The sequence below is a fragment of the Lampris incognitus genome, chromosome 2 (assembly GCF_029633865.1).
Source record: "Lampris incognitus isolate fLamInc1 chromosome 2, fLamInc1.hap2, whole genome shotgun sequence".
Taxonomy (NCBI): domain Eukaryota; kingdom Metazoa; phylum Chordata; class Actinopteri; order Lampriformes; family Lampridae; genus Lampris; species Lampris incognitus.
This window is the reverse complement of record NC_079212.1, coordinates 47062713-47078218: the sequence shown is the minus strand read 5'-3', so window position 1 is coordinate 47078218 and position 15506 is coordinate 47062713. Positions and strand designations below refer to the sequence as shown.

Below are 15506 nucleotides of genomic sequence, written 5' to 3'. Positions count from 1 at the left end.
TGTGAAGATTCGCAGGCTGGGCTGGTCCCCCTCAGCTTATTCCTACTGGTGCTCGGTGAGTTCATTTCAGGCTTTACGATTTTTGGATAAACTAACTTCCCCAGAGTAACCCGAGAGTGTGTAAGGTGTTGTTGTGTGGAAAACAGTTGTGTAGCTCATCCAAGCCACGTAGAACCGTTGACAGAAATCAGGCAAATGTAAACAGTGTCAGACTGTCATATGGGATGGATTGAGTGACAGGCCTGATCCTGATCCTGAGCCGGGGCAGTGTGTGGGTCGTGTTGAGATAAACTAGACAAGAGCCCTGATACAGAACTGATGCTGCACTGGCTAAACCTCGAAACAGGTAGGCCTCATATTTCTCAAGTGTCCCTGATATTATTGCTCATTCACTAGTAGCCTACTGAACGTTGCAAAATGTGTAATACTGGTACTGATCGCCAGTTTACCCGCCACACCAGTAGTGTAGTGGATAAAAACTAAAGTCTCTGGAGTAAATTCTTTGGGTTGAAATCTACATGTGTGCAGCAGAGGCCCCTGCTCAGTGCCTACGACTGTGTTATGACCGCTGGTGGGTTTCTTCCTGATCTCATCACCTTCATCATGGACTGAAAATGTGAAACACGTTATTACCACAGCCTCTTCCCCTGATCTGGTGTCAAACCACCTACTCTGACTACTGGTACGCAATGACAATGGTTCTCTGAAACTGCAATTGAAATGATGGAAAATCCATAATTTCTGGAACCCCAAGTACTGGTAGTGAATGATGTAAAATACATAAAGTGCCTCTCAAAATTAATTACGCAGTGGTGTGGCCTTAAAAGGCCAAACCCCTTCCTCAATAGCTTCAATATGTTGTCTACATTTTTAATCTAATAAATTCCTGTTTCCTCTAAATTGGGGCCAAAGTCTAGTAATAGAAATTAGCAGAGTGATCCATTCATGGTACATTACACCCACAGAACACGGTAAGCTGTGAGCCTCATTTTGCCATGTGACCAATTAATAAGGTGACAGACACAATAGTCATGTTAGATTCTTATTTAACAGTAGTCAAAAGTGAGGCGACTTTCGGTCAGTTATCTCATTAAGCTGGTCACATGACATAACTCATTAAGCTGGTCACATGACATAACAAGGCTCACCGCTTACCCTGTTATATGGGGCGCATCAATCGTCCTCCTGATTTCTATTACTGCACTTGATCTGTGACCCCCGACCTACAGGAACATCAATTTATTAGATTAAATAATTTGGACAAAATTTTGACACGATTCAGAAAGGGGTTTGAGCTTTTCTGGGGCTGTCATTAGCATTTTTAAGACGTGCATAGCGCTGCATAAATACTCTTGAGGCGCACTGTAATTTCTGGTGTGTACTGGTATTGAATGATGGAAGACAATTTCTGGTACTCTGACTACTGATAATGAGTGATGCAAAATACACAATTTTTGATACTCTGAATACTTGACTGACTGTTGGAAAATTCAAAATTAATGATATTCTATGGTACTCAATGATGCAATATACATAATTTCTGGTTTTCTTCATAACATGGAGTGATGCAAAATACATTACTCAATTTCCCCTCGGGGACAAATAAAGTATTCTGATTCTGATGATTGTGCATCATTACATTTTAAGTTGTGTACAGAAAATACTCAACTGGCCTGACTGATTATGTAGTCTACCTTTGCTGGTAGGGCGCGAGATGATAAGCAGTTCACGCCCAACCATCAAATCACACAGCAACCCACTCCACAGTCCACATGCAATCCACAAACTGGGTGGGGTCCATGAGAAGCTGTTGGTTGTCTTCTGTCAACAGTCAAAATCACATCTGAAAGCTAGCCAGAGCTGTTTCATTCCCTTGACATCTCTTACTCTTTATTTCTCAAACAGAAACATGAATTACTTACGATTACAATGAAAATGATTTTTTCGTTCTTAAAGATCCTCACTAAACCAGTGTAATATGATTCCATATCTATGCACGTTTCATGGAAATCCATCAACCTGTGTTAAAGTCATGGGTCTGTGAAGTTTGACCAGTCAGGTGTCAGCTGACCCACTTACACTGTTTGAATATCAGAACATTTGAATATCTCTGTTTCCCTTATTTCTGTGAAAGTGCAGCTTGAGAGCTCATGAAGCGAGCGCGGTTTTGAATAGCGTGCGCGTGGGGCTGCCTGCCGGTTGGTAGGCGATATGGCGCCCATGTAGCCAGTTGGCCAGACTCTCTCTGTACACGGCACTGACATTGTCCTATATCGCCGTCTTATTGGGGTTTGCAGGGTCGAAGGTCATGATCTCCATGTGGATAAGACCTGTTTGAATGAAGGAGAAAATGCTGCTTTAGAAATTAAAGTTTATGGTAAGCAAAATTTGGCATGACATTATCATATCATATGATATGACATATCCATCCATCCATTATCCGAACCGAACCGATTATCCTGCTCTCAGGGTCATGGGGATGCTGGAGCCTATCCCAGTCATTGGGCGGGAGGCGGGGAGACACCCTGGACAGGCCACCAAGCCATCTCCCACACACACTCTCACACTCGCACACATTCACACCTACGGGCAATTTCAGTATGTCTGATCCACCTGACCTACATGTCTTTGGACTGTGGGAGGAAACCCATGCAGACACGGGGAGAACATGCAAACTCCACACAGAGGAATGACCCGGGACGACCCCCAAGGTTGGACTACCCTGGGGCTCGAACCCGGGACCTTCTTGCTGTGAGGCGACTGCGTCACGGTGCCGCCATATCTCACACACACACACACACACACACACACACACACACACACACACACACACACACACACACACACACATTTCCTTACTTTTTGTGCTAAGTTTATATATATGACATCTCTCTCTCTCTCTCTCTCTCTCTCTCTCTCTCTCTCTTTCTATATATATATATATATATATATGCGTGAGCAGGATAAGCGGTTGGATAATGGATGGATGGATGGATGGATACATATATCATATGACATGTATATGATATATATAAGATTGATTTATTATTATTATTATATAGACACACATACATATATATGATGTATATATGTGTGTGTGTGTGTGTATGTGTATGTATATGTATATATATATATATATATATACACACACACACATACATACATATATGACATATATAGACATGACATATCTATAGTGTCAAACTTGCTGTGATAATGTGGTGTGAGCCTTTTTAATATACAGCAGTGGATTATTATCTGAAAAAAAACAAAACAACAACAACAACACGCTCTCACATTCTCAGTCCATCAGTGGTAAGGTTTAGAGATGGAGACACTCACTCTTCCACTCTCCGATAGCGAGCTCCAGACTCTCAAAGGAGTCGTCGTAAGGCTCGGAGTCCGGCTCGCTCTCGGGGTCGTGGTACTCCACCAGGTATGGATGCTCCAGACCCTGTTTGGCTGTCAGCCGCGTGTCTGGGTCCAGCTGCAACATGCCCTCGAGCAGATGCACAGCTAGAGACAAGATGATGTTTACTCTTTGTCATATGTGCCACTGAGCCCCTGAATCAGGTTTCGCTAACGGGAAAGGCTGGATGACCTTTGCACTCATGAGCTGGAATGGAAGCGAAGAGTTATGACTGTCATGTACTGTGATTCGTGGTCCATTACTGACATCTATCGGTAAGAATGATACATTACACGAGACTGTCGCCAGAGGGCGCACACCAGCGTAAAGAAGAGATAATAAAAGAGAGAGCGCTGCACCTCTGCATTTAACCCATTTAACCCATCCTTTTGTACAGGAGCAGCGGGCAGCTGCAGCACTCGGGGACCAACTCCAGTTCTTATTTCCATGCCTTGCTCAGGGGCACAGGCAGGAGTATTAACCACAACATGCGTGCCCCCCACCATTTTTCTCCTCAATTGTATCCGACCAATTACCCCGGTCTTCCGAGCCATCCCAGTCGCTGCTCCACCCCCTCTGCCGATCCGGGGAGGGCTGCAGACTACCACTTGCCTCCTCCCCTACATGTGGAGTCGCCAGCCGCTTCCTTTCACCTGACAGTGAGGAGTTTCACCAGGGGGGCGTAGTGCATGGGAGGAACATGCTATTCCCCCCCAGTTCCACCTCCCTCCTTAACAAGCGCTCCGACCGACCAGCGGAGGCGTTAGTGCAGCGACCAGGACACAGACCCACATCCGGCTTCCCACCCGCAGACGCGGCCACTGTAGGGACGCCCGACCAAGCCGGAGGTAACATGGGGATTTGAACTGGCGACCCCCGTGTTGGTAGGTACCAGAATAGACCGCTACGCTACCCGGACGCCCACTGATGCTGATTCTGGTTAACCCTAACATCCATGTCCTTTTGATTGTGGGAGGAAGCCGGATCACCCGGAGGAAACCCACGCAGACACGGGGAGAACATGCAAACTCCACACAGAGAGGACCTGGGACGGCTCGGGGTTCGAACCCAGGACCTTCTTTGTGAGGCAGCAGTGCTGACACTTGGGCCACCACGTTGCCCCTTAGAGCCCATCGAGATGCGACCCCAGTATAGGGCATCTATCTGCCTCTGTGAGGGGCCCTTCAGATGCAGAGACAGTGAGGGGAGAAAGTAAGTTGAGTTTTGTTTTTATTATTATTATTATTATTATTTTATAATATTGCGTTTAGCCATGGGTAACGGCTTCAGGTCACGCTATCAACAATAGGAGTTGAACTCACCATTCTCATCCATGCTTGGAAACTCCTCCCTGAACTGTTTCTTCTTTTGTACAGGAAGACTTTGCACGTACGACTGTGCCTGTAACACAACATCGTTCAAACACCCGAGTTTGTGTCTCATTACGAAGCAAGTCTTAAAACTAAACGATCCCGGACGACCCAGCTTAACTCGAGGGGGTGAAAATAGTGAAAATAATGAAGGTGAATATTAATGTGGTAGTGTGTTTAAAAGAGACGGGTTTTCTACATCAGCGCTCACACACCAACAACCCAACAAATTACAGCACATTTTAGATCAGTTACTTTAATGTGCTGATATTGGCTCGGACACTGAGGATGAGACCTCCTCTATGTCCATCCAGCCATCCATTATCCAAGCCGCTTATCCCAATCGGGGTGGCGGGGGTGCTGGAGCCTATCCCAGCAGTCACTGGGCGGCAGGCGGGGAGACACCCTGGACAGGCCGCCAGTCCATCACAGGGCCCCCACACACATTCACACCTAGGGACAATTTAGTATGGCCGAGTCACCTGACCTACATGTCTTAGGACTGTAGGAGGAAACCGGAGCACCCGGAGGAAACCCACGCAGACACAGGGAGAACATGCAAACTCCACACAGAGGACGACCCGGGACGACCCCCAAGGTTGGACAACCCCGGGGCTCGAACCCAGGACCTTCTTGCTGTGAGGCGACCGCACTAATCACTGTGCTGCCCCAATAACAGTGTTTTCAACCAAAACCACCTTTTCCCTAATGAAAATTTGTTTTTTTTTCTTTTTCCAAGGAAATATAAAATAGGACACATATAAAAATCATGTCTATGGTCTGTATCTAAGTAAAGTCTGGAGCGAGGTGAGTCAAACCTACGTCTTTGCTTTGCATCTTTTCTATCAAGGACGGCTGCGGTGTCCCTGTAAGGCGGAGGATCTTTTTCAGCTGGTCGATGCCTGAACACGCACGAGTCAAGGAAGATTTGTGACGCACGGGACAAAGACTGCACCACACGTCATAGACTGGATCTGACGCCAGAGCGCTCAGTTACCCTCGATATCGTCACATCGAAACCCTGAGTTCTTCGTGCGGTGACCGCTGCTGCACCCGCTTGCGTCAGTTTCTATCTGCTCAGATTACACCTGCAACGTCAGCAACGGTAAGAAGAAAAGAGTTGGAAAAACGTTCAAATGTCCGGCGTTATGATACCCACTTGTACTTCCTTTTTCATTAAAGTCGGCTGAATCTGAGTGTGTGCGGGTCTGTAGTGATACCTGGTGTGTCCAGCACACACCGATTATGTGAGGATACTGTCATGTCCCGGGAAAAGCACCTGGCCAGTGATCATCTCCACCAGAATACAGGCAGCAGACCACACATCCACTAGGAGATGGAGCAGAGACAGACAGACAGACAGACAGACAGACAGACAGACAGACAGACAGACAGACAGACAGACAGACAGACAGACAGACAGACAGACAGAGAGAAACAGGAGAGAGAAAGCAAGTCATCTCAAAGGCAGGCCTGGTGAACATATTGAATATTGAGATGTAACGTTTGCTATATTAAAGTATGTTCAAGAGGAATGAAAGTCAGTAGCAATAAGATGGAATACATATGTGTGAATGAGAGGGAGGACAGTGGAATGGTCAGGATGCAAGGAGTGGAGGTGACGAAGGTGGATGAGTTTAAATACTTGGGGTCAACTGTCCAAAGTAACGGGGAGTGCAGAAGAGAGGTGAAGAAGAGAGTGCAGGCAGGGTGGAGTGGGTGGAGAAGAGTGTCAGCAGTGATTTGTGACAGAAGGGTACCAGCAAGAGTTAAAGGGAAGGTTTACAAGATGGTTGTGAGACCAGCTATGTTGTATGGTTTGGAGACAGTGGCACTGATGAAAGGACAGGAGGTGGACCTGGAGGTGGCAGAGATGAAGATGATAAGATTTTCACTGGGAGTGATGAAGAAGGACAGGATTAGGAACGAGTATATTAGAGGGACAGCTCAGGCTGGACGGTTTGGAGACAAAGCAAGAGAGGCAAGATTGAGATGGTTTGGACATGTGTGGAGGAGAGATGCTGGGTATATTGGGGGAAGGATGCTGAATATGGAGCTGCCAGGGAAGAGGAAGGCCAAAGAGGAGGTTTATGGATGTGGTGAGGGAGGACATGCAGGTGGCTGGTGTGACAGAGGAAGATGCAGGGGACAGGAAGAGATGGAAACAGATGATCCGCTGTGGCGCCCCCTAACGGGAGCAGCCGAAAGTAGTTGATTCAAGTATGTTCAAGGTTCAAGCTAACCATTGTCTATGCTAAGCACAGTGCAACTGGCTGTGTTGGATGAGGGAGTAACTACGTGGTTTATTACCCGTCTGGCTGTAGTGCATCCAGTTGAATATGACCTCAGGTGCTCTGTACCAGCGCGTCACAACATAGCCAGTCATCTCGCTTTCTGTGTGTCTCGCCAGGCCGAAGTCCAGGATCTAAGATTAAATCACAGCTGGAGTCCCTGAGTGGGCAGACAGGCTGTGGCGTGTGCTGCCTCTGATAACATTATCTTTGTATGTTTGTCACATCAGTTGTCTCTGATCCAAGTGGATGCTTTTACTGACGACAATATATGAAGTCAGGCTTCTTCTTCTTCTTCTTCTTCTGTGGTGACTTCAAATAGGACGTCAGTCTAAAATGTCCACTTGTAAAATGTGTGTAAAGTGTAGATCTGTCTATCACGTGTGGTCACATGTAAAGCTGAAGAGGGCCCTTCTCGAGCTCACAAAACGTCTCGCTTGTAACTTAATAAACAATAATAATAAAATGAAAAACATAAATAAAATATTAATAAAATAAACAATAAAAATAAAAGTAAATACAAATAAACAAAATAATAAATAAATAAAAATTAAACAAATAAAAAGAGGTAAATAAAAATATGTAATAAAATAAAAGTGACAGTAAAGGATCTTGAATCTTTAAAAAAAAAGAAGTACCTTCAGTTCACAGTTCTCATTGACCGCAAGGTTTCCAGGCTTCAGATCCTAAAACCCACATGTTTTTGAAGCGTTATAGCACAACACAGCCACGTTGATGGTTCTAATAAAAACGATATGGCCAGGAAGTCTATGGTACTAACCCGATGGATGATCCCAGCAGAGTGAATATACTGTGAAAATGTAAACACAGAAATAGGTTAAACTCCACAAACGGAAGCAGACAGAACCATGTGGTAGATTCACGTGTGCTTCCCTCTTTATTGGCGTGGAAGACAATAACATGGAGAGGATCTTGATGCCTGCTCAGTAATCCAGGTAAGAGGTGAATCAGCTCATCTGGACACGATGTTTATTGAGAGATACATTTCATCACTCATCTGAGTGACCTCTTCAGTCTCAGCTGACTGCAGGTATCACCCCCCCACCACCACCACCACCCTTATTAACAATACGGTGGCATAACAACCCAAACCAACGATCGGGTTTATGTGCAAATATGGGCGTGACCATTTTCAGTGGCCATGTGTACTATTCACAAAGTATTGGGCAATAGTATCAATCACAGCATTGTAAGATGGCGACAGATGTACTCTTAGCCCCCCCCCCCCCATTCTGGGATGATCGTTTCCTCTTCACATAGATTGGGTGGCATGGTGGCGCTGTGGCTAGCGCTGTCGCCTCCCAGCAAGAAAGTCCTGGGTTCGAACCCCCCGGATTGTCTTAACATTTTGCCACGAAAAATGGAAATTATTTGTAATTTTCCCACTTTAAATTCATCTTTGAATCCCATTGATCCCTTTTGGCTTTTTTCATGCTTAGTGGGTATTAATGTGACGTAATGTTGCTTAACGTTGTGAGAACAAAATGTTGACTCGTTCCAAGGAAAACTCTCTGTGTTGAAACAGGCCCTGGTTAAGTGTGGTGATCCTAACTGGGTGTTTGGCAAAGCCAGGAAGATGCCCAAACAGTGCACCAGCCGATCGTAGAGAGGAGAAGGACAGCAGTGGTTAGCGCTGCTGCCTCACAGCAAGAAGGTCCTGGGTTCGAACCCCAGGTCCTTTCTGTGTGGAGTTTGTATGTTCTCCCCGTGCCTGCGGTGGGCTTTCTGTGGGTGCTCCGGTTTCCCCCACCATCAAAAGAAACATGCATGTTAGGATTTATACTCCTGTTTGTGCCCCTGACCAAGGCAATTGGTCCCCGGGCGCAGCATTAAGGTGGCTGCAGCCCGCTGCTCCGAGCGACACAGATCACAGCTGGGTTAATTTGCAGTAGCTGAATTTCTCCAAGGGGACTAATAAAGGAAACAATGAATTAGATGGCCTCTTTGACTCCCCGTTCAAACCATCGTTCCTCCCTATCAAGGCTGTGCACATCCTCATCCGTGAAAGAGTGGCCACTGGCCTATAGATGGTGTAGACCAGTGATTCCCAACCCAGTCCTCAAGGACCCCCTATCCTGCAGATTTTCTTTGCAACCCTGAATAGGTACCTGTTTGTAGTTATTCAACCAATCAGCAATGAATTATGTCAGCTTTTGCACACCTTGCATAATTAAGTGCTATGAGATAATTGGTTGAGTAAGTACAAGCGGGGCTACCTATGCAAGGTTACAATAAAAATCTGCAGGATAGGGGGTCCTTGAGGACTGGGTTGGGAAACACTGGTGTAGACTGTTGAGTCCTGGCCTGACATGAGCTCTCCTGTGTTGTGTCATCCTCTTGGCCAGTGTCTGTTTGGTTTCCCCGATGTACAAGTCACTGCAATCCTCCCGGCACTTAACCCAGTACCCTATATTGCTCTGTTTGTGCCGGGGGACCTGATCTTTGGGGTGGACCAATTTCTGGCTCAGCTTGTTTTGGGGTTTGAAAGCAGCTGAGACGTGGTGTTTGGAAAATACACGTTTCAACTGTTACGACACTCCCACCACATACTGAATCACCGCTGGTTTATGCCTAGACAGCCGTTGTCCTCCTCCTCTCCTCGATCAGCTGGTGCACTGTTTGGGCGTCTTCCTGACTTTGACAAACACCCAGTTAGGATCACCACACTTAACCAGGGCCTGTTTCAACATGGAGAGTTTTCCCTGGAACGCGTCAACATTTTGTTCTCACAACGTTGAGCAGCTTTAGGTCACATTATGTCTGCTAAGAGGGGGAAAAGCCTTGAGGGATCAATGGGACTCACGGATTCATTTAAAGAGGGAATTTACAAATAATTTCCTGTTTTTCGTGATGAACTGTAACTTGTCTGTTGTTTTGCCAGTCAGTTACTAAAAGGTTAATTATCCTACTCGGGCCTGTAAATATCAGTGGTTTGTGAAATACAGGGATGTGGCAGATACAGCAGGAGGCCGTTTAACTGCTGTCAGATAAACAATAAAACCATTTGACAACAAGAACTCGATGGTCTGGGAAGAAAAGCGTGAGGAAAAGAGGGCAAGTAGAGCGAGGGAGGACGCGACAGAGGAAACACCGGAGCAGTTAGAAGGTTAATGCAAAACTCCCATTGATTTCTTTTTTTGGGGGGGGGGGTTCCCCTTTTTCTCCCCAATTGTACTTGGCCAATTACCCCACTCTTCCAAGCCGTCCGGGTCGCTGCTCCACCCCTCTGCTGATCCGGGGAGGGCTGCAGACTACCACATGCCTCCTTCGAAACACGTGGAGTCGCCAGCCACCTCTTTTCACCTGACAGTGAGGAGTTTTGCCAGGGGGACGTAGCGCGTGGGAGGATCACGCTATTCCTCCCAGTTCCCCCTCCCTCCCCGAACAGGTGCCCCGACTGACCAGAGGAGGCGCTAGTGCAGCGACCAGGACACATACCCACATCCAGCTTCCCACCGGCAGACACGGCCAATTGTGTCTGTAGGGACACCTGACAAACACGAGGATTCAAACCGGCGATCCCCATGTTGGTAGGCAATGGAATAGATCACCACGCCACCCAGGCGCCCTCCCACTGATTTCTTGCGTCTGCCGTTCACATTGTATGACATGTCAGGATGATCTGAAACGACAACACTTGGTGCTGGCATGCCACAAAACACACCTTGAGTCCTCTGAGGAGCTGGTAGAACAGGTAGATGATGATTCGGTCAGTTAGCCTCCGTCGCTTCATGATGTGCCCCAGGTCCTGTGCTACAAACGGCATCACCATGTAACTGCAGATAGACAACGAGAGACAGAGAAAGGGAGAAAGAGAGGGAGGAGCAGGGAGAGGAAGAGGAGAGCAGGCAAGAGGAAGCTTACGGTAAGAGAGCAAATTGAACATAAAGAACAAAAGCAAGAGAGAGAGAACAACTTATAAAGATACATAGGGAGAATCATTAGTAAAGGTATAAAAGATATAGAACACTATATATTGATAAAAAAGATGAATATAACACATAAACTATAAAATGTATTTAGATAACCTGCTGTATTGTTACTGCTACAGCAATATCATCTTTTGTGAGAAGGAAATCCATACAAGCACAAGAACCAAACATGAACCAAAAATTCCTCCATAGTCTCTCTCATGGCTTCTATGTCATATATATGTGTGTGTGTGTGTATATATATATATATATATATATATACACACACACACACACACACACACACACACACACACACACACACACACACACACACATTGGCTCTCAACAAGCTGTGACAACTAACAGAGGAATGTCATTCCTGACTCCCAACTCACAAGGTCTGGAATTTTTCCAGCGAGGAATCAGGTGTGAACACATCAAGAAGGGAGATAACCTTCAGGAAAAGCAACACAAAAAAAAGAGGACAAAAAGATAAGGCCTTACCAATGTTAACATTTTTTTCACCCATTTTCATCTAACACTTGCAAAGGGGGCTGGCGTGTGAGGGGCGTCCTGTTGGTTCAGTCAATTAAGCATAGACCGTATACACTAAAGGCCTGATCGCAGCATCCAGGACTCCAAACCAGCTCTATGTTCTTTATTGCATGTCTTCTTCTCTCATCGGTGTTTCTTTTCTCTCTTACTTGACTATTCTGTCTAATATATGCTAAAATGACCTAAAAAAATCATCTCAAAAAGTATTCCTATACATACACATGTTACCCATTTTAGCAGAGCAGCTCTGGTACAATATTGTTGAAAGTAAGCAATGTCCATCGGTTACGACATTACATAAATGTCAGGTATTCCAACTAGAACTGGGACACCGTGTGCAGACTAACCTTTCCTCAAGTGCATGCTGGGATGCAAAATTAGTTCCTAGCTGCTTTCCAGTGTCTCCCTATATGTTGAAAACAGCGCTGCATCTCATTAAACTTTGATTTCACAGCTCCCATGGCGACCACGTTTCTGTAATTCTGAGCCCGGGGCAAAAAGAGAGCCCCCGCTCCAAGATGGTAAATGTCAATAGCTCTTCTATGGCTTTTAATGAAAACACTGGTGAGGATTCATGAGGGTTCCCACAACAAACCAACAAGCTTTTGAAGACAGCACACATCTCTGCCTCGCAAAGCCAGCCTTCAAACGTCCCCTCTCTCAATGTCTTCCTCCGTATCTCACATGTTTAGCATATTTCTCGTATAGTGACAACTGGGCTCGGGAGATTTGGGCCAGCTTGCCAAGGCTAAGTACATCTACAGTGAGTCAAGAGATAATGGACTTCCATGGAACAGACAACGATCCGTGCCCGTTGTGAGAAGTACCTGCAGAGTAGAGACCAGCAGCACGTTCATGCTACTTGATTGTGAAAGGTTATCTTGCTGTGAAAGGCTCTCATTTTTCTGCTATTTTTATATAAAATAGCAAGAAGCAATGCACTATCAACAAGGCTCTTACACCAACAGGATAATGTTATGGAGAGAAGAGCTACGGCGGCATCCTCGAATAACAAATGTCATACTATACTGCTCAAAAAAATAAAGGGAACACCTAAAAACACAATATAGACCTCGATGAATGAAATATTTCAGCTGAAAATCTTTATTTATTAGACAGAGGAATGTGTTTAGAGCAAAATAACCTAAGAATGATCAATGGAAATCAAAATCATTAGCCCATTAAGGTCTGGATTCAGAATCATACTCAAAATCAAAGTGGAAAATGAGAACATAGGCTGATCCAACTTCTGTGGAAATTCTTCAAGACGATTCAAAATGAGGCTCAGTAGTGTGTGTGGCCTCCACGTGCCTGTATGCACTCCCTACAACGTCTGGGCATGCTCCTGATGAGACGACGGATGGTCTCCTGAGGGATCTCCTCCCAGACCTGGATCAGGGCATCGGTCAACTCCTGGACAGTCTGTGGTGCGACATCGCGTTGGCGGATGGTACGAGACATGATGTCCCAGAGGTGCTCGATTGGATTCAGGTCTGAGGAACGTGCAGGCCAGTCCATAGCATCAATGCCCTCGACATACAGGAACTGCTGACACACTCTGGCCACATGAGGATGAGCATTGTCATGCATGAGCAGGAACCCAGGGCCCACTGCACCAGCATATGGTCTGACAATGAGTCTGAGGATCTCATCCCGGTACCTAATGGCAGTCATGGTACCTCTGGCTAGCACGTAGAGGTCTGTGCGGCCCTCCAAGGATATGCCTCCCCAGACCATCACTGACCCACCGCCAAACCGGTCATGCTGGAGGATGTTGCAGGCAGCAGAACGTTCTCCACAGCGTCTCCAGACTCTCTCACGTCTGTCACATGTGTTCAGTGTGAACCTGCTCTCATCCGTGAAGAGCACAGGGCGCCAATGGCGAATCTGCCAACCAAGATGTTCTCTGGCAAAGGTCAATCGGGCTGCACGGTGTTGGGCTGTGAGCACAGGCCCCAATTGTGGACGTCGGGCCCTCATACCATCCTCATGCATTCTGTTTCTCACTGTTTGAGCAGAAACCTGCACATTAGTGGCCTGTTGAAGGTCGTTTTGTAGGGTTCCGGCAGTGCTCCTCCTGTTCCTCCTTGCACAAAGGACCAGATAGCGGTCCTGCTGCGGGGTTGTTGTCCTCCTGCGGCCCCCTCCACGTCTCCTGGTGTACTGGCCTGTCTCCTGGTACCTCCTCCATGCTCTGGACACTGTGCTGGGAGACACATCAAATCTTCTTGCCACAGCACGCATTGATGTGCCATCCTGGATGAGCTGCACTACCTGAGCAACTTCTGTAGGTTGCAGATACCGCCTCATGCCACCTCTAGTGGTGAGGGCACTAGCAAAATGAAAAACTAGCCAAAGATCGGCCAGAAAAGATGAGGACAGGCAAATGGTCTGTGGCCACCACCTGCAAATCCATTCCTTTTATAGGGGTTGTCTTGCAAATTGTCTAATTTCCACCAGGTGGAAATTAGACAGTTTACCAACAGGTGAAATTGATTCACAAATCAGTGTTGCTTCCTAACTGGACAGGTTGATATCTCACAAGTATGATTGACTTGGAGCTACATTGCATTGCTTATGTGTTCCCTTTATTTTTTGAGCAGTGTATAAAACCTGAGGAATAAATGGAATTCCTTCCACCGTTCGTCCAGCGGCTTACGTTGTCGTTCTGTATATGGCGAAGCAGTCTGAGCTCCCTGTAGGCCCGCTTGGTGTGAGTGAGGGACTGGAAAGGCCGATAAAGCTTCTTGATGGCCACCTTCTCCATGGTTTTCTGATCAATGGCAGAACTAAGAGGGTAAACAAATAGTACCATGAATATACCATATGATCACTCTCGTGTCGGTCACGGTGACAATAATTAAGAAATAGTGCAGAAATGATATCACACATTTCAAATAGGATTTTCCACTTTAACATATCTAAGCAATTCATTTGAATGAATGTCTTCTAATGTTTTCTATGTCCTATGCTACTCTACTGTATTTTATTCTATTCTATTCTGTTCTAGTCCACTCTTGTCTCGTCTAGTCGAGAATAGGTCACATAAAGTTGGAAAGGGAGATTCTTGTCTAATCTAAGGACCTGCGTCAACTTGTTGTTTGGCCTCGGGCGCACAATAGTACTTCTGTTAGGAGATCTGGGAATAACCTGCAGTAGTCTCTGGACTGCACTCAGTGCAATCTGCTATTGGTTTGCACACTTGACATTAAACGCAGATGCAAAGAAACAATATCAGCTGAATGCATCTAATTAATCCCATAATAAACCCACATGACTGAAGCAGAGACCATACGTTGAATGTGTGTGTGTGTGTGTGTGTGTGTGTGTACGTATATACACACACACACACACACACACACACACATATATACATACATACATATATATATATATATATATATATATATATATATATATATATATATATATATATATATATATATATATATATATGTTTAAACCTACCATACTGTCCCGTAGGCGCCGGAACCGACCGCTTTCAGCGAAGTGTAGCGTTCGGGGACGTCCCACGTCGTTTTCTGGACCTCTAGTCTGTGAAAACCCCCTTTGACAAGGGATTCCTTCACAGGCGACTCCATTTGGGAAGTTATATCCGTAATACGAACCAGTACTTTCTACCTTGATTAGTTCATTTATTTTTTGGTAACAGCTGTAACGATTGCGGTAACAGGTATAAGGGACAGGTAATGGGAAACTAACAGGACACGCCCTCCGGCACGGGGCGCGCCTCAAAGCTGTCACGTGATTACCTGACCCGTGTACGCGCCAACGTCGGGAGAAAACGAGACTATCGGGGGGAAAAGAAAATTTAAAAAAAAGGGACACAGTTGCTGAACAAACCCCAGCGGACTTTGGACTGGACTGACAATAGAGATAGTGGAGTCGATGCGCCTGATGTCTGACGTTCGGCTGGCCTGTCAGA

The 15506-nt window shown here is 46.0% G+C and overlaps 1 protein-coding gene across 1 annotated transcript; it reads right to left on the bottom strand.

Moving 5' to 3' along the window:
• Positions 1-1894: 1894 nt before the first annotated feature.
• Positions 1895-15266, bottom strand: zgc:171775 (STKc_p38 domain-containing protein). Its single transcript, XM_056275214.1, has 12 exons — positions 15029-15266; positions 14220-14349; positions 11401-11459; positions 10756-10867; positions 7852-7881; positions 7709-7756; positions 7090-7204; positions 6037-6108; positions 5602-5681; positions 4732-4810; positions 3343-3516; positions 1895-2330 (listed from the first exon to the last, which is right to left on the bottom strand). Exons 1-12 carry the CDS (start codon positions 15160-15162, stop codon positions 2269-2271), a joined length of 1095 nt encoding a protein of 364 aa, XP_056131189.1. The 5' UTR covers positions 15163-15266; the 3' UTR covers positions 1895-2268.
• Between the last annotated feature and the right edge of the window lie 240 nt (positions 15267-15506).